This window comes from Leptinotarsa decemlineata, unplaced genomic scaffold (assembly GCF_025532065.1).
Source record: "Leptinotarsa decemlineata unplaced genomic scaffold, Ldec_3_MD MMD2_tig00026358_RagTag_RagTag, whole genome shotgun sequence".
Lineage (NCBI taxonomy): Eukaryota > Metazoa > Arthropoda > Insecta > Coleoptera > Chrysomelidae > Leptinotarsa > Leptinotarsa decemlineata.
Window position 1 is genome coordinate 6,877,604 of NW_027412703.1, and position 19,951 is coordinate 6,897,554.

At 33.8% G+C, this 19,951-nt stretch overlaps 1 protein-coding gene across 5 annotated transcripts in view; it reads left to right on the top strand.

Annotated features, from left to right (window-relative positions):
* LOC111511830 (GATA zinc finger-domain containing protein GATAd) overlaps positions 1–19,951 on the top strand; it is a 136,471-nt gene that overhangs the window by 56,940 nt on the left and 59,580 nt on the right. For 3 of the 5 annotated variants that reach the window (XM_074184750.1, XM_074184748.1, XM_074184749.1), the window contains one exon: positions 15,593–16,333. In XM_074184750.1, coding sequence (XP_074040851.1) covers positions 15,641–16,333 — 693 coding nt within the window. In that variant the 5' untranslated portion in view covers positions 15,593–15,640. Of the gene's footprint in view, positions 1–4; positions 205–249; positions 567–15,592; positions 16,334–19,951 lie in introns of those variants that run through there. The other 2 variants (XM_074184752.1, XM_074184751.1) reach the window with 2 other exon arrangements.

Below are 19,951 nucleotides of genomic sequence, written 5' to 3' on the forward strand. Positions count from 1 at the left end.
TTTCATAATTGATCAAGATGTTCTAAGAAGTTCATGACATCGAGTAGAAAAGAGTTAATGACTGTTAACGACAAATTACCTAATCCATCGCGTTGCGAAACCGTAATGTTCAGTCATTGAAGAAATTTCAAAAATCCACGGCCTTCGAACCCAAAAAATAGTGACACTATATTGAGGAGTATCTGAATCAGTGTGAAGTCTAGTGTGAGTTCTAGTCATGGATTTGTTTCAACAATGCGCGACACCTTACAATAAGCGGCTCCAAAAATGATCATCAAATTCGTGGCCAGCTATGAATTTACTTAACCACCTGAAATTTACGCGATTGAAAACAACTGTTACAGTGACTCCGTCATTTTAAAAATTGTTGAAAATATCAAAAGATCTATAAGTCGAAATATTTTGTCGGTAGAAAATCAACCCCCACCCTGTATATAAATTAATTTTCAACTTTGTGTGGTGGGTCGGTAACCTGGTAGGATGAACCGGTGGTTCAAGCCGCGAGGCCGGATGATCGATCGTCACTTCTCATCGTCCAATCTGTATTAGGAATCGCACGTTAAAAGGTAAGAACTCATTAGTCTTTAGCTTACACAAGTTTCGACTTTCGGGAGTTGTCGTTCGTAGGGAAGTGACAGCTGGTTAATGGAAAAACACATTTTAAACAGATATAAATTAGACTTACTCTCTCACCACATCCTCCTCAAAAATTCAACTTCAGTTGATAAATAAATAAAATTGAAAAATGAAATTTATAAAATGAAATATAGGAACTTCATCTCCTGAACGAGATCTTTGCTTGAACGAGAATAAAAACTAAATAAATGAAATAATAAACAGTTACATTCTAAGGTATTTATTTATTTATTTATTCACGGGTAACTCCCATTTAATATAAGTTATACAAATATCATATTGTTAACACTAATTTTATCTAATTTAATTATAATTAATAACAATTTAAACAGTTATAGTAGAGAATTGAAATGAAGCGAGAATAAAAGTAAATGACAGATTTTTGCAATTTAAGAATAATTATATCTTAACTTATTTCTAAGAATATCCTCGAAAATATGAAAGAGATCGAATTTTGTATTATTCTCGTTTGTTACTATTCTTGATAAAGGAGAATGCATTCCATAATTACACCTATGGTAATCTATTGCAAAGGTTAGATTATTTCGTGTTTTTCTAGAGGGAACATGAAGATTTACTTGGGCAAGAATAGTTGAACAATCAATTCTAAAATTAAGCAATTTATGAAGGAATATAATATCTATATGATCTCTGCGTAAACTAAATTTCGGTAAACCAGTTACAAACCGAATTTCTGAAAAAGAGTGATCACTGAGAGGTATAGACAACTTAAAGGCAATATATTTTATAAATTTGTTTTGTACTTTTTCTATAGTGTACTTATGAATTTCATAAGTTGGTGACCAAACACAGCTACAATATTCTGTAATCGATCTAACCAAAGCGAAATACAATAACTTAATAGAATTAATGTTGGTGAAGTCTTTTGTAGTCCTGCATACAAAGCCTAACATTTTCATTGCTTTGCTAGAGATCTGTTCACACTGCAGGTGAAAATCCATTTTGACATCCACCACTACACCAAGATCTCGTATGGATTTCACCGATTCTAATAGTTTGCCTGCTATAGTATACATATCGTTGTAATGAGTAAGTGATCTAGAAAAAGACATACTTTTGCATTTAGACACATTCACATCCATATCATTGTCTACACACCATTCAGTAAAAGATGTAATGTCATTCTGAATATGTTCGTAGTCAACTGTAGATACAATGGTTTTGAATATTTTCAAGTCATCAGCAAACATTAATACTTCAGAAGGACTAATTTTGGTTTTGATATCGTTGACAAAGATATTAAATATGAATGGCCCTAAATGGCTTCCTTGTGGAACTCCTGAGCTAACAGAGAGTTGTTGAGATATTAAATCAATCTGAATTATAGTTATTCAACCCCTGTTCAACTGGCAGAACCACTTCGAATTTTTATTTATATTTGGGCCATAATTTTAGGATAATTTTCAACAAATCTATTCCAGAATTGTTTTCTTCTTCATTAAACGGAAATATCGCAGGTTCTGCTAGCTTAAGGAAAAAATTCTTGAATCAATTTCAAGTACGTTTCAGGCTCATATTGCCCCCTATCGACGATTTTCTATGCGTTGTTTATTTTTTAATGTGTAGGTTCTGTTGGCTTTGCCGTTAGGCTGGCAGAACCAAATCGAAATTCTTCCCTTTTTGGAAAATTTGAACTAGCAATAATTTAAGGCTCAATTTAGGCCCCCTTCATTACTATTGAACATTTTTTGTCTCTCGAAATATTTGGGTCATTAACTCATACAAACACGATAAAAGCCAAAAATATTAGTCAACTATGGATGAGAAAGAAATATGTTGATAATTTTTTGACTTATTTTAGACTCTTAGGCGTCAACTTTCGATGTGTTGTTTAAAAAAAATGTTGATTTTGCTAGCTTCGCCGTTAAGCTGGCAAAACGAAATCAAAATCCTTTACTTTTTGGAAAATTTCAATTTCCAATAATTTCAGGCTCATGTTAGGCTTCTCATTATGCTATTGAATAATTTGTTGCGACTCGTTTGATCACATTCTCCGCCACCAGATCAAAACTTGATAGATACAAAATAATCTCGAAAATAATATTACTAATTCTATAGCTACCATTTTCAGTTCCAAAAATTAAAGCATTTTCAAGAAAACAAAAACAATTTCAGTAATAATTTGAACGCTCTGGAACTTTTCTATTTCTTTTTGGTTTATTCACATCAGGCTGTATATCAGTAGGGGAATTGTTTTAAACATTCAATTCTTCAAGTACAAGCAGGTCATTATTGAAATCAGTTTCCTCTCGATTCCTATTCTCGGTTGAAACCCTATAACCTCGCAAACCACTTTGTAATTTACATTTTCCAATTTGGTTACTATGACGTTTTCATGATTTACCGCACACATACTTAATGATCGATCAACTTGTGCTGTTGAAGTCACGGAAGTTATTCTATCTTCTATGGATGCATATCTACTACCTTACCTATGATTGCAAACGAAAAAATGATGTCAACATCCAAACTAACTAGAGTAAAACATTACGTACAATATGAAATGGTTAAACAAAATATTAGAGAACATGACTGGTCTTTCCACACTAATCTACAAACTACCGATGAACAGGCCAATTATTTAACAGAAACTCTTGAAATAATGATTAAACAGAATACGCGGAGTTAGAGGATACGAAGAGAAGAAAACAAAAGGAAAAAGTGGATTACAGTGGGTCTTGTTGACTCGATCAATCATAAAAATGCATTACATCGGGAATATAAAAAGGACTCTCGAAACAATACGAAATGGAAAAAATATATCGAATATGGAGCCCACACAAATACACTCATAAAATTGGCAAAACAAAAGTTTTACCAGAATGAAATGAAAAATAGTCAAAATAGCTCAAAAAAACTCTGGGAACTAGTTTACAACAGCAATAAATCTGAAAAAACATCGCAATTAAAGAAATACAATGTGAGGACGGCACAATAACTCAAGATAATAACATCAAAGCAGATATATTCAATAAGTTTTTCATGAATGTAGGAAGACAGCTTGCAGATAAAATAAGTAAACCCACTACGAACATTCCAGAACAAACTCCTAATACAAATTCACTCTTCCTTACATCAGTTACTGATAACGAGATCAGAGAAATAGAAAATCGCCAGGACATGATGGTATCAGAGCAGAAGAGCTCAAGCAACTGAAATCACACCCTTACTAACACTTTTAATAAATAATATATTTTAAACCGGTCAATGTCCAAACACGTTCAAAAAATCGATAGTCACACCCATATTTAAAAAAGGAAAACCGGAGGTAGTCAATAACTACAGGCCAATATCTCTTGTAACAAGTTTCAATAAGGTATTCTAAAAAGCACTGAATTCGAGGATAACTTCATACATTGATAAATATAGGCTTATTTCTTGCAAACAATATGGTTTTAGAAAAGGTCTCTCAACTAACGATGCAATTGCTGCACTAACAGGGGAAATAAACGGACACATAGATCAGAGACGGCCGGCATTATGTGTATTTTTAGATTTAGCAAAAGCTTTCGACACTGTTGACCACGATCAGTTGTTGGAGGTATTAAATAAATCAGGAATACGAGGCAAAACACAACTACTTTTCAGAAGTTATTTGAATAGCAGAAGGCAAATAGTGAAAGTAAACAATACTCTCAGTTCTGAAAGAGAAATTACTTATGGTATACCACAGGGTACTGTGGTTGGACCTACATTATTTTCATTATATATCAACAGCCTACTTACCATGAAGATAGATGGTTCCATTTACAGTTTTGCAGATGATACGTCCATAATATATACTGATGATAATTGGAAAAAATTGAAAATGAAAGTTGAAACCCAAAATAATGCATTGAAAGACTGGTTTGATCATAAGTCACTCACAATCAATTTTGAAAAAACAAAATTTGTAACCTTTGCAAGTTACGAAAATCAACTACCCAACTATAATGAATTAATGATAAATAATCATGGAAAAAAAATAGAAGTCCTAAGAACAGACCATATTAAATACATGGGAGTCACAATTGATTCACATCTCAGATGAAATGAACATATTAAAGAAATGTACTTGAGATCCGTTCTCGATATCAATCACCTCAAAATAATATACTACGCATTGGTACAATCTAGGCTCCAATATGTCATACTCAGTTGGGGTGGCATATTAGACATCCACCTGAAAAAAGCTGAGGTATTACAAAAAAAAATTTAAATTATGTACAATAGAAAGAATGACTATCCCTCTAATTATATTTTTAGAGATTCAAAGCTACTTGATGTACGACAGTTATATATGTATAATATAATATTGTATATCTTCAAAAATAAAACATCTCTTCAGCAAATCGGTCATGATTATAATACTCGCACTAAAACAAAAGGTAATGTACAGCTAAACGCAACAAAAAAGTCAATTGGGCAACACTCTTACAAATACCACAGTGCAAAAATTTTTAATCACTTACCTGATCCGTACAAAACATACATTCATAAAATAAATAATATTAACCTGATGAAAACCATCTTCAAAAAGTATGTATATAATACTAATAGAGATATTGTTCATGATATACTCATTAATAAATAAATAATCCTCGTTTGTACTTTAAAATGAAATATCTACGTTGTCATTGTTCGTTCATACTCGTTTACTGCTAAATGTATTTTCATTTATATATATATATATATATATATATATATATATATATATATATATATATATATATATATATATATATATATATAAAACATACCTTTCTTTTTAAAAAATTAATCATTCATTTGTGTCCTTTAGTCTTAGTTTAATATTAAATTTATCGCCTTGTTTAAATGTAAAATCAATTCTGCACATCAGTTATGCATTGCGCAACTAAAGAATTCCCACGCACAACTTCGGTTTTATTGGGTTTCTCCATGTTTGTTTGTATTGCTTTGTTTACATGTTACTACCTTGTGCTGTTGTATATTTATAAATAAACATTATTATTATTATTATTTATTTATTTTTCATTGAAACAAACTTCTAACGGCAAACCTAGGTTCAACAAAGATTGTAAGCAAGCTGTCGCCTCCAGAAATCTCGCCTATCGGCAGTGGCGCAAAAAACCCAATACCAAAAACCGAACTAGGTTTGTTAATGCTCGCAATAGCTGCAAACTTAGGATGAATGAAAGGAAAGAATTTCACAATCAGAGATTTAGGAATAAACTGCTTTCCAATCCCAACGGGTCTAGATCCTTCTGGTCGGTAGCTAAAGCTGTTAATCAACACTTTACAAAATTCACAATTCTACCACTAACACAAGAGGATGGTTCAATTGCAACGTCATCCATAGAAAAAGCAAATCGACCAACTGAACAATTTGCATCCCATTCCACAGACGATTTTCTGGGAAAGACGCCACCCACTATTCCCACATTAGGATCCACAATACCGTAAATTACTTTTCGACAACGTGTAGTCAGGCGAATTCTGAAATAGCTTGATATCAACAGCGTACCTAAAAAGTGCTCAAATGAAATCGCACCAGCATTCTATATTCTATAGATCAGTCGCTTTGCTATAAGTGATATCAAAAATAATGGAGAAAGTCGTAAACCACCATTTCCTTGAATATTTGAAAGGCTAACATCATCAGCGATCATCAATATGGCTTTCGAAAACTTAAGATAAACAGGCGACCTTCTGTCTTATGTCACCTTCATTTGAAATAACGCAATCGAGAAACATGGAGATCAAGAGCTGTTGCTCTTGATATTTCTAAGGCCTTTGACTGTGTCTGGCATGAGGATTTGCTGGCCAAACTTCGATTATATGGCTTGTCGGATCATTTTTGTGTTTGGCTTTCCAGCTTCCCGAAAAAACGTTACCTGTAAGTGGCTGTAGATAAATATCTCTCGAATACTTTTACCATCAATGCTGGTGTTCTCCAGGAATCCATATTGCCTCCAACCCTCTTTTTATTGTACATCAACATCTTATTGGAAAAAACAAAGAATCCAACATATTGCTTCACTGACGACAGCACTTGTTTCATCATTCCATTTGGATTCCAGGACATCGGCTGCACATCTTCACCGGCAGCAGGAAGTTCCATATCTTAATGAGGATCGAGAGATGATTTCAAGTTGGAGTGAAAGTTATCAGGTTCAATTCAGTGCCACGAAAACCTAGTAATCGGTTTTCTCCAAAAAGATGAATGTCGCCGTAACGAGATAATGTCAGGGCAGACAACCCAGCTTTCTGGTTCGATAAGTTTGTTGGGGGTTAAAATGGACACAAATATGTCTTGGCACAATCATATCGCTGGGATTGCAAAAGCTGCTTCTCAAAAGCTTGGAAAACTGTTTCGAAATAGAAACCTACACGCCTTGGAAACTTTTGATGCTTCATAAAGCTTAGATAAGACCTTCTTTGGAGTTTTGTTCTCATATATGGATCTCTGCCCCCAAACATACCCTAAACTGCTGGATTTCATCCAGGAAAGAGCCATACGCCTGATTGGAGACGAACATCACTTGCAACCTTGATAGTCTGGAACATTGAAGAATGGTTGGAGATTTGTTTCTCTTTTATATAGATGATTTCACGAAAGGTGTTCAAATGAATTGGCACATTTGATTCCATCAAGAACTTGTGAAAGATCTCACTTCGTCCGAAACTATAAATTTTGCTAACCAGCACCTTGCAAATGTACTATGCAATGCTGAAATTGTGAAATTTGATATAAACTACTCACTGTGAACTAAGAATAGAACTAAGTATATAGTGCATTTCTTTAGTGTGTCCCCCCCCTTTTATTTTTTGAACGGGTCAACTCAAAAAATTGAAATTTGGGATAATGAAATTAATGCATGAATACTTTATTTTGAAGTGAAATTGACAGATGAAACTTTCAAGATGGCGACTGAGCGCCATCTGGTAAAAAATTAAATGGAAAAAGGGGCCCTCTGACACATTTTTTTGAAGCTCCTGATAAATGCTTCACAACCCTTCAAAACTACTACAAAATGGCGAAACTTTCAATAATTGCCTGAATACACTGAAATTTAACTATATAATATGAGGTAATAAACTTTAGGTCAGTTCAGAAGATGCTCGAAATGGTTGCCTTGAACTTCTTGACATATGAACTGCCTATCCGATATTTCACGCCGAACATTTTCGAACACAGTAACGTCAATAACTCTACAAATATTTATTATTCTCTGCAGTATATCTAATATTGAATCAGGTTCAGTTTCGTACACCTTTTGTTTCAAATAGCCCCATAAAAAAGTTCTAAGGTGTCAAATCTGGCGAGCGGGCTGGCCCTTCTGTAGGACCTCGACGGCCGATCCAACGACCGGAAAAAGTAGTATTCAAATAGTTTCTTACTTGTCTGGATTAATGTGATGGTGCTCCATCTTGTTTGAGTACAATTCGCTTCGATGATTTTAGTGATGAGAGGATCAACAGTATTTTCCAGCATATTCAAATACAATTGTGGAGATAGGTAGGATGCCTTGCAATGGTTTCCGTCATGATATCGCAGAATTGTGTTCTTCGATCAGGGTCATCTTCAGTTAATTGGTGTACCATTTTAATTTTGTATGTATGATAACTATTCCTCTTCAAAAATCTCCACACAGTAGAAGAAGAGTCCTCACAAACATTCGCGAAGGAATAAGTAGACTGTTCAGGATTTACTACCATCTCACCAATTATTTGCCCTCGATGTTTTTTCGGAATGGACGGATGGCCTGGGAGCTTTTTGTCATGTACACTACCGGTAGTTGTGAATTTGGATACAAGTTCCTTCAAATATTTTCCACAGATAGGACGATTCGGACAACGTTCATTGACAATCCTTTCGGTCTCGTGAAAGTTACGCGTCGCACCGTAAATAAAAATCAATTCAATTTTTCCTTTCAATGGAAGATAATTGACCATTTTAGAGATTGTTGACGTGGTACCTTTCAACTAGTAAAACCAAAAACTAAATGAGAATATTCTAACTGAACAATGATGTTCATTGTCTTACTGACATTTTTTGTCGTTTTCATAAACAAAAAATTACTTAACAAACCTTATTGGGTTGTTGGAATTGCTATTTGGCAGATAAAAGGAATATTTCTAGAAATATCGATAATAATGTGTTTGTCTTCAGGAAATTATTAAATTTTCCGCCATTTTGTAGTAGGTGAAGATATTGACTTCATATTCTAGGGCTGTGAAGTATTCGACAGGAGCTTCAAAATGATGTGTCACAAGACCCCCATTTCAATTTCATTTTTTTTTCAAATGACACCCAGTCGCCATCTTGAAAGTTTCATCTGTCAGTTTCACTTCAAAATAAAGTATTCATGCATTAATTTCATTTTCCCAAATTTTAATTTTTTGAGTTGACCCGTTAAAAAAATAAATAGGAGGGGGACATTGAAGAAATACACTGTATGCTTTTTACATGTCATAAATCAAGCATTCCTTCCTTTTGAAACATAGAAGTCAACATTCAGAGTAAGCCCTACTTTCTCTAACCAGTGGAAAAATTTAATATTTGGGGATCTATATAGATTGCCATCTTAGGTGGGATCATCATGTCACATACGTAATCATAAAACTCCAAACAATAATGTACAAATTTAAATATCTAAAAGAGTTACTTGATTATGAATTCTTTAAGACATTATATCATGCACTGCGTTAAGGGATTCTGGGATGGGGTGGGGTCCTTTTTCTTCTTCTCTTTTTTTATGATTTATGCTTTCCTTCGGTGCAGAAGACCAGACAGGGTGGGGTTGTTAAAACTGATCTCAAACCGTTAGAAGTTATTCTAATGTTATCAAGAAACTGATTAACGGAAAAACAGATTTTAAACTATAGATATTCATCTGAAAGTCTTTTCAGTGAAATCAATGTCCTCGACTTGAGTCAGTTGTATTACCTTAAAGTTAGCATGAAATATTCACTAAAAGATCAGGCCCAAGTGTCAACTCATTGTTTTAGAAAACATCATCAACTTTGTATTTGTATATGAGCTGAAACTAAAGTATACCCTATATACCACTCCATTTTTTATTATGAATACAGCAATTCATATCACACAATATGATTTCATAACCATTTTTCGTGCAAAATGAAAAGTGATTACTTAACCTACTTTTCTTCAATTTCAGATAGCACGCGCTGGAAAAAATGACACATAATATTCTAGGGTCATAATAATACTGTTGTTTGGTATAATTTTTGACATATTACCATTTCTACTTTTACATCTCGTCATCTACCTAATTTGTGTTAAAAATGAAAAACGGCAGCTTTTCGAATACTGAAAATTTTGATATGTTGTCATATTTAGTATACATTTCATATGATGTGTCGAAGAATTTATGTAGATGCTGAACGTGCGTACACTAATAAGTATCCAGAGAGGCGGAAACCTGATAAATCATAATTTAAAAGAATACGGATCATTTAAAAAACCTGTTGTTTCCCGACAAAAGTAATCTAATGAAGAGAGTCAGCGTGATGTGTTACAAATCCTGAGATATCCACTCGCACCATTGAATATAATACCAGAGAAGCCGAATCCACCGCTCACTTCATTTTCAGTTTCTCCAGGCACAAGAGTCACGATTTCAGGCAGGAAGATCTAATGGCAAACGCGAGTCAAATACCTAGGTCTTTGGGTAGACCGCCGACTCACCTGGGCAAATCACATCGATTATATCAAGAGCAAAGTACAAATGAGGATAGTCAAACTCTATCCTCTGATCAACAGAAATTCCAAGCCCAATCCTAAAAATAATATTTTATTATCCAATACGATGTTCATGCCTGTCATTATGTATGCTTTAGCCGCTTGGGGACAAACCGCTCTGTCAAACCTCTCCATTTTGGAAAGGTTGCAAAACAAACTAATCAGGATGCTGGTGAATGCTCCATGGTCCGTGCGGAATGAAGCCATCCGCAGAGATTTGAAGCTGTTAACTATATGTATGTCCATTCAGTCGAGGAATCAGAGAGTTTTCGAGTCAGCGGAAACTCATGATGATCCATTAGTTAGGGAAGCTGTAGATTACCCTATAGACGACCCCACTCTATTCAGAAGGCTCCGTCGCTCGGTTGAGTGAAGGCACCACGACGTCTGTTGAAATGAACAGTTTGTTCATCAAATACCCCAGTCAGAAAGGGGTACACAAGGCCAGAGCGGCATAGATGTCATTGATCTTTATGTCGTCATCAAAAAACACCTTCAGTTATGAACCACTCGTCCCTCTGACGAAAGACAGGTGAAAGGGTAAGTGAAAAATTTCCAACCTGAAGAAAATGAAGATGACTAAAGGAGGATTTGTCATGGACTCAGACCAGGTGACGATGCAAGGCGAACAACCTTTTGTGAATGGTACACTAGAAGATGCAAAGACGATGAAAATTTCCCTTTGAAAATAATTTGGTCTGATAATAATATTAATAATAAATTTTATTTAATCTTCAGAAACACATACAGTTTATCGATACGTCAACAAAGTATATCTGAAATAGTCTAAAATTAAAAACATTACAGGTTATTAGCTTAAAATTGAGTAATTAAACAACATTAATATTAACACGCAAGTTAAAAATATCGACTTTATAGACTTGTAACAATATTCATTTAGTCTTTAGGAAACATAGTCAATACAGGATAACATAAATTCATTATTACAATGATAGCATTACAATTGAAAGATATCACGTCAGTTTAATTTTCAACTTAATAATCTAGTAACTATCACATGCTATATATAGCTTTCTACTTTAGGCAATCAATTCGAACAAGTCTCTAACCTCCCAATTACATCAGAAAATTTTTTGCCAAAAAAATTATCCTATCAAATTTGTCTATTTCTAGTCATGTGTGTCGAAATAACCAATGAAACCATCATTACATGGATAGTTTTCACGGGTAGTTATCACTTATGTCATGACATTGCTAAGCAACCAACACAATAAAGTTGTTTGACATTTCAGTAATTCAATTTATTTCGAAAATGTCACTTCCTCGCTTTGGTGTTCAAAATGATGCGGCAATTGACAAAATCATTGAAGAAAATACACCAAAAAATACTGTCAATAGTAAAAAATACACTTGGAAAATATTTATGATCAACGGATTATCATTATACGAATTGTTCTTTTAATATCTGTGTGTTCAATAAATAATTTTGTTCGAATTGCAAAAAATTTTCTCACCGAATATCCCTCGAACATTGATAAATAACTCATAATTTTATCACAACTTCCTCAAGCACGTTATTTTAGGTAACATCCCTCCGCCTTCGGCGTCGGGATGTTACCAAATAACGTGCTTTCGAAAAATGTGATAAAATTATTTCGTTCGTTATCAATGTCCTTGGGATATTATAGCTGAAAATTCATCAATGTTATAAATAGGGTTTGTACTCAAAATATTTTTTAACTTACTCTTGAATGTTTTGCTTGGTAATTGACGAAACTGAGGTGGTAGTAAATTGTATAGCCTGATACCGACATTATCAGTTCTCTTCAATCTATTTAATTCCTGTACAAGATCTGTTTTATGTCTTGTATTGTATTTGCAGATTTTCAAATACAATAACTGAATATAGAGTCATAATTTTCATAGCTTTAAATAACGGTCGACAGGTTTCACTGGGTTTACTCGAGGTTATGGCTCTCACGGCTGCTTTTTGAATAATAAATACTTTGTCAAGATGAGTTTTAGATGCTGAACTCCAGCTTAGAATCCCGTATTTCAGAATTGAATGGAAAAGGGAATGATATGTCATTAGTGCTGCATTTTGGTTTATAACTTTTTTTATCACTCTTATTGCATAAATTGTCTTACTTAGTCTATTGCACATATTATTTATATGTTCTGACCATCTTAAATTTGAATCTATATTTACCCCCAAGAACTTGACCACCGATTGTTCGTTTATATTCGATTTATTGATTTCAAAAGTTAAATATTCTGTTTTTTGTTCGTTCAATATTAACTGTTTGGTATAAACCAAGATTTTGCTTTATCTAAGATTATATTCAGGCTTTGTTGCGGGCAATTTAATTCATCAACTGTTTTACTTAGCGTTGCATCATCTGCATACATTATTGTTTTAATATTTACATGGCCCATGGTATGTGGTAAATCGTTAATATATATAAAAGGAACAATAGTGGGCCCAGTATGGAACCCTGAGGCACCCCTCTGATGAAACTAAGATCACCAACAATGGTATTTTTGATAGGCGGAATGTTCATTATTGGTCACAACAAAATCTGCGTGTACACAAGGTGTCCAGACATCAACATCGTTTCGATTTCATCATGTGGATTGGGATTGCCGGTACAAATGTAATTGGGCCTTTTATCTACCAAAACAATTCAACAAAACAGCGGTACATGAATTTGTTAGTAAATGATTTGGAAGACGCTCAAGATAATTTGCCGTTAGCGGTTACTCACAGCTGCTGGTTTCAACAAGATGGTGTCACAGCACATAACGCTAGAATTATTTTTGATTATTTTAACCTTCGCTTCTCGGGACAGTGGATTGGTACTCATCTCAGAGTAACTAAAGACAATAGAGAGGCCTTTTTTATCCTTACATTAAAGACAGCATAGCTTTGTTTGTTTACGGGAAGTAAGTTGGACCATAAAACAGTGGTAGTTGATTTAGTTGATAATCGGAGGGATAGTATATATTTATAAAATGAATCATTTCAAATTTCTGATTTCTAGATTTTTATTTATGGATGGTTTTATAATAAAGCGCGTGGTTTACTTGGTTAAAACTAAATTATTTCATATGAACTGATTCATAACAATGATAAATGTTAATTTCAAAAGTAATGAACTTTGCTTCATATAATCAGATGAAGATATTTGTGATTTATTCTCAGATTTTATAAACAAGCTGTACGGTTTGTGAGGTCCGATATGAACAATTTTCGATGAGAAATCATGAATATTTATAATTATGATTGAGGTTTGATATCATTCAAAATTGGTATCTAGGGGTCTTTGTGGACCGACATTATGAAAGGGGATATTTTTGATGTTTTTAATGATCATTTTTTTGATCTTATTCTTATAAATAAAGTTTTTGAAAGTAGGTTTATATTATTTCATTATTTGACATATCCCATCCAAAAAAAGGTTAAAAAAATGGCAACCATCATTTCTTATTGAATATTGTCTGTATGCAACGCGAGACCCTCGTGCAAAGAAAATAAAACCAAAACAGAAATCATATTCTTTAACTGGTTGCTCAAGAACAACTATTTGGTATACAAACTGAATATTGAGCAGAAAGCTTTTCAATCTGTTGATCACAGAATGAATATGACTTAGCACACATATGACAAACACATTTTTCATTTTTGAATACAGTTTTACATTTACATTAATAATTTTCCGTAATTATAGAATTCGTCAGCATGAATTATTGGAAAAAATAATGTCGGTCCACAAAAACCCCTAGATACCAATTTTGAATGAAATCATATAATAATATCAAACCTCAGTCGTAATTATAAATATTCATGATTTCTAATCGAAAATTCTTTATATCGTACCTCATAAACTGTACCGCTTGTTCATCAAATCTGAAATAATTTAATTTTAACCCAGTAATTATAAAGCCATACATGAATAAAAATCTAGTAGGTGGTAGAAAAACTGGCCTCATTTCCATAATCATCAATAAAAACCAGATTTCCTGTAGAAACTATTTAAACAGAATACATTTTCACCGGAAATTATTTATTTTATAAATATATAATATCCCTCCCATTATAAACTAAACCAACCGCCTCTGTTTTATGGTCCAACTTACTTCAAATGTAAACAAACTCTCCATAACCCCTCATTACCCTCCACCCCCTCCCCTCGCCCATAAATTGTACAAAAAAGGATAGTACGATACCCGCTTCAAAATATATTTATTGTATTGGTATAGGCATGGCAATTCTATGTCTTATTATTACTTTGAGGTACTCATCCTGGCCTGCAAGGTCCCCCGACCTAACCCCACTAGACTTTTTCCTTTGGGGATTCATCAAGAATCAAGTGTACTCTAATAATTTTCAAAATGAAGATTTGCTAAAATTGGTTACTGCATCCTTCAACAATATTGTTCCGAATATGTTAACTCACATTTTAAATTCGTCTATGAGACGAGCGTACTAGTACTCAGAAAATAACGACGGGTTATTTGAACACGTGTTATTAGTTTCTGTTTATTTCTTATAATACATATTAGCTCCTTGTTATTACAATTACATTTTATAAACTAAACTTTTGATATTGCGATTCATCTTTGTATTCAAATCGCAAAAATTCCGGCAAGTGATAAGTTAAAATGGGCTTGTTTCATGATTTTTCGTTTATAGTTCACTTGATAGAAATTTTGAATTGAAAAACAGTGCACTTTGTTTCATCTCTCCAAGTACCGTAATTTTCCCGTAATTAATTATTAAAAATCGAATGTGGTAGGGTGGTGACGTCTCGGCCCTATTCCCGCTTCTTGTTCGATTGACCAATAGGAACAATACAAACAATCAACATTGCCAAATCGTAAAATTTACGGAGCCTATACTTATCAATTTAATTATGGAAGTGCGTATGAACCCGTTAACGTTTCAATTAATGAAAAATTCTCCACATGAAATGAAATGTACACGAAAAGTCATGTTTGCAAATAAGTTTTATATCTAAAATCAGTACACACAGTCGATAGATCACAAAATATCACAATAGTGATATAAGATTAAAGGAACAAATCTTTTCGAACAGGGCACATAATCAAATTCAATGAAACAAAAATTTTGCATATCCAAAAATATTATTAATATGACGAAAGCTTGACATAAAAATAGAATAGGATTGTTTTTCTTATTCAATTATTTATTTCATATCATATTATATGTTTGATTTTTTATTTCAGGAGAAGATACACCAATCAGAGCAACTTTTACAAAAGCTTACTCAGTTGATGCCAGTGTATCCTCAAAATTTGAAATCAGAACAACATGAATCATCTTTGGTCGATGATATCAAGATAAAATCTGAACCAGAATACACAGCAATGACTTCTAAACCTGAAGAAACGGATCAGTTAAATCTCAATTACCCAATATGCCCTGCTGAATCTACAAAGGTAGAGCCAACGTCAGAAACTGAGTCAGGGTGTGAATATGTTCATGAAAAAATTATTGAAACATCAAAAGAATCTTCTATAATATCTTCCAAAGAGTTTTGTGTTTCAAATGAAGAATCATTACTTGATCCTGTCAAAAAATCACAAAATGTATCTGAAACTGCATTTTGTGAATCACATCAGGATTCTGTGATAGATATTTCAAAGGGACTTTACCAGAATCCTGTGAGGGATTCATCCGAACCTTTAATAAAAGTGAAACCTCCTAGTGCTCTACAGTATATTTTTGACAGTCCATCTCCAGCTGTTCCTCCAGCATCTACAGTTTTAGGTCATGATATGTTTATGGACTTGGGGAACAAATTAGTTGATGAAGTGAGTTCAGTAGAACCGACAGACTTATCAAATAAGCGGACAGAAAATGTGACTTGTGTGCCTGAAATTGATTATATCAAAGAAGAAGGAGATGCTGTTTCTGTTTCTAGTAATAGTTCTGACCCTGAAAGACTGGAAGTTGATATGTCACAGGTAAGTGCCCTAATTCTACTTCTTCATCGATATATTATAATAATCAATTCATCTTTTGTGTCATTTGAATGAAAATTTAAAAAAATATCACAAATTGAATAAAAAATATCAACAAAGTAACATTCGGACGTCGTACGTGTCCTTGTCGGTCCTACATCTGAAACAAAATCATTGTTTATGAATACAGCCTGGAAAATTTATTTTTCTCGATTTCTTCAGGATTGGAAAAGCTTTCAGATGTTTGAAAAATCTGAATATTACTCATAAGGTATGACCATTTCTATGGGACTGTTCTCGTGAGAGAGAGTGTTTTAGAAATTTGTCATCACCCTCCATAACAAATTTATATGCAACTACGATCTTGAGAGTGGGTGCTTTAGAAAACCAAGATGGATAAACATTTCTATGGAACTGTTCATGTACAACAAGAACATGCAAAGTGTTTTAGAAATGTGTTAACAAACATTGAGGGATGAACTGGTGAAAGTCAGCGTTTTAGAAACTCCAATAGCATTTGTGATTTCAGTTTCTACAGGATTGGACTCGTAAAAGTCAGTGTTTAAAAAGTTTTTTTTTTCAAGAAATGCATATGCGGTATTCCAAAAGTTACTATGTCATCGGTTCTGGTTATAAATGTTAGGCTGCTATGACTGCTTCATAGCGTTTTTGCTAGTTTTACATTTCTCAGATCCGAGGTCACCATTGATCTCATATCGATCATATCCTATTACTCCTTGTACTGTGAATGGTCCTTTGAATTTTCTATGTAAGTTTTTACTGGATCCATCACTTTCGAAATCCATTACTTTAACAAGGACCTCATCACTTTCTTGATAGTCTTCACTATGTGACATGGCTCACATTACGGTCACCTGTTGCATTCAATGTAATACCGAAAAAGATCTCGACTAGGGTACTTCTGATGGTTTTATTAATTGTACTATTAATACCAAGTTTTGTTTTATCAATATTTCTGTCCCACTCGTCGGATTCGATATTTGCTCTACCTGCCGCCATCGCATCAACTATGGTTTTATTAAAACGTTCTACCTGGTCATTTTTTGCTCTAGGCTTACTTATAGCCGCACGAGAGTGACGTATTCCCTTTTCTGTGCAAAATGTCTGAAGCTTGAAGGAGAGGAAAGCTTTTCCAGCGTCTGAAATACTGAAAATGTTTGTCAACTGTTCAATTGTGGCTTATACCTATTCACATTCGACCAAATAAACCCAGCTTCTTAACGAAGCCGATTAGTTTGTATGGAGAGTGGTCTTTCAGGTCAAATGGTACGGCTCTGCCGAACTCTAAAAACAGTAGAGCACAAAGTATGTGCAGTGACCTATAAGAAGGCCTGTTAGACATTGTAGTTCATCCCTACTATAGTCCAACAACTGTTTGGTATCAAGTTTCGAAGGGTGAATAAACGCCTTGGAGTGAGACAATCCTAGAATATTCTGCCAGAAGTCCATAAATCTTCTTGAACACAATACATGTTTCGTTATACAATAGCTTCTTCAGGCGTGTTTTTTCTGTAAAGACACAATATAGTGTTTCTTGATGTTATGGATTTTCATCAAGTATCGGCCGATTCCATCACATATCTTTTGTGTTCACCAGGCGAAGAAACTTATGTGTTACTACGAAATGTATGTAAACCGGATTGACCGGACTCCAAGACTTATAAAGTGTTGAAAGAACTCTAATTTTTTTCACACCAGTGAAGTCATTAACGTATTGAAGTTTTTTACTGCAAGGAAAATGGAAAACGAAACATTTTCAGAATGGTCAACAAAGGTGAAAGCTTTGTCCTCGTTCTGGAACGGAGTTGGGATATTTTCACCATTGGACCAGAAGAAAACTAAATTCGCGACAGGTTCTTTGAAGAATACCCCACCGACCGAACTTCTACTTCAGAAAAAAAGTTGAAGATCTATTAAACTATTTAGGAGAGAGCGATTCAGGAGCATTCTACGAGGTCAATTTCTGGAATAGAAATCAAGTCGGAACCAGTAAATTATTCCCGATATGAACAACATGATAATTCAGTCAGTAGGGGTCAATCAGCAGGCTCATCTCCCACTCAGGGAAGTGCAGTTCAAAAAGTGTAGTGTTTGTGGACGGAAAACCACAAAAGCAGCGAATGACATCGGAGATTACTCAGGATGTATAAACCTTTGAAGAAGCTAGCCAATCGCGACAGCGAAATAGGAAGATATTCCAAGAATCGACGGCCTTCAAACCCGAAAAATAGTGATACTGAAATAGCTAGATTGACATCAAATGAAAGGTGAAGGAATGCAGCATTTATCGACAATAAAACAAAGATGACGTTACATGTCAAAAGGGCATTAAGTTGTATCTTAGTGCCCTAAGACCGGAAGTAAATGACGCGGAACCGGTATAGGTATACTACTGGTATGCTGCGGAGATGATAATCTAATTACGGGCAGAAATGACAGAACATTTAATACATTCAGAAAAAGTTCTATCGTAAATCTTTGAATATGCTTTGAAGGTAAAAAACAAAAATGTTAATTTTTTCGGAAATATTCAATTTTAATTGTTTACTTTAGGAATAGAGATTAGTCATTCAGGCGGAACTTCAAAATTATATTATTAGATAAAGAAAAAAAGCCCTGGGTAACCCAAGGTATAAAAAAATCAGCAGTAAACTGGAGATCACTACATACTATTAAAAAATTCATAACTGATGGAATTTTCATATCATATTTCAATACATACAGAACAATTTATAGAAAACTAATAAAGCTTGCCAAACAACGATATTTTAAAGACAAAGTATACGTAGCTGAAAGTAAAGCAAAAGAATAAATTACGTGGTAAAGGTAATATATTGCCTACTAATGCGGATATAGATCCTATCGTGTTAAACAACTTCTACTGTATGATAGCACAAAAAATAACATCAGAATTACAACTGACAATCCATACAACTGAGTTTTAAAAAAATATAAGTATTTCAGATAACTTTCACCTATTTGATACATACGTATACGAACTGAAGCAAACTATAAATGAAATAAAGATCAAAACATTATCTGGTTATGATGAAATATCTGTTGGAGTGCATGCTCCCCAAAACGGTATTCTGTAGCGTAAGTGAGAATCCATGAGTGCATAGTACGCCATCTTTGCAGTGCTGAACCCCAAATCTTTATAAATCACTCTAACCGCATAACAGCCAGATGGTACTTTTCTAGTGAGTTGTTTAACATGATCCACAAATTTTAAATTCTGGTCAATAAAGACTCCTAGAAACTTAGTGTTATTTTTAGATTCCAATAATCTGTCTTCAAAAAAAAGTTCGTGATTGAGCATCTAAATGATAATAAATTTGTTTTAGTTAAGTTAAAAGATAAAATGTTTAAATCACACCAATCTTTAACTTTTTTCAAGTCTGCAGAGATTATTTTGTGCAACTCACAAGTGTTTTTATTATTCCAAAGTATGGTAGGTAGTGTCATCTGCAAATAAAGTGAACTTCCCAGAAATATTAAGCTTGGTGAGATCATTAATATATAATAAGAAAAGAATAGGACCTAACACATAACCTTGTGGAACTCCAGAATTAATTTCCCTTTTTTTTTGAAAGTTGAGAT